The following is a 302-nucleotide window of genomic DNA, read 5'->3' on the forward strand; positions in this document are numbered from 1 at the left end:
TGCAGCGGCGAACCAATGGCCACGGTGTGGCTGTCTCCGGGGTGTGTGCTGCTGCTGCAGTTGCTGCTGCTGCTGCTGCAAAGAGAGTAGAATGGAGGAGTGTCATCGCTGCTGCTGCAGTCATTTATAACATAAAAATAATTATTTCTTTGAGACACAGACATTTCGCTTGCTGCTGCATCGCTGCTGCTGCTGCTGCTGCAGCAGCAGCAGCAGCAGCAGCAGCAAATGACTCAAGGGGGCCCCCAGGAGGCCTCTCTCGATTGGCTGCAGCAGCAGCAGCAGCAGCAGCAGCAGCAGCA

The 302-nt window shown here is 56.3% G+C and overlaps 1 protein-coding gene across 1 annotated transcript in view; it reads right to left on the reverse strand.

The window, feature by feature from the left end:
- The window catches only part of EMH_0072850 (uncharacterized protein), a gene marked incomplete at both ends in the record, with an annotated part of 3,568 nt that extends 3,404 nt beyond the window's left edge, over positions 1-164 (reverse strand). Inside the window, 1 exon segment of the mRNA XM_013499262.1 lies at positions 1-164. Coding sequence (XP_013354716.1) covers positions 1-164 — 164 coding nt within the window.
- Between the last annotated feature and the right edge of the window lie 138 nt (positions 165-302).

The sequence above is a fragment of the Eimeria mitis genome, genomic scaffold, assembly GCF_000499745.2.
Source record: "Eimeria mitis Houghton genomic scaffold, Emh_scaff4151, whole genome shotgun sequence".
Classification (NCBI taxonomy): Eukaryota; Apicomplexa; class Conoidasida; order Eucoccidiorida; family Eimeriidae; genus Eimeria; species Eimeria mitis.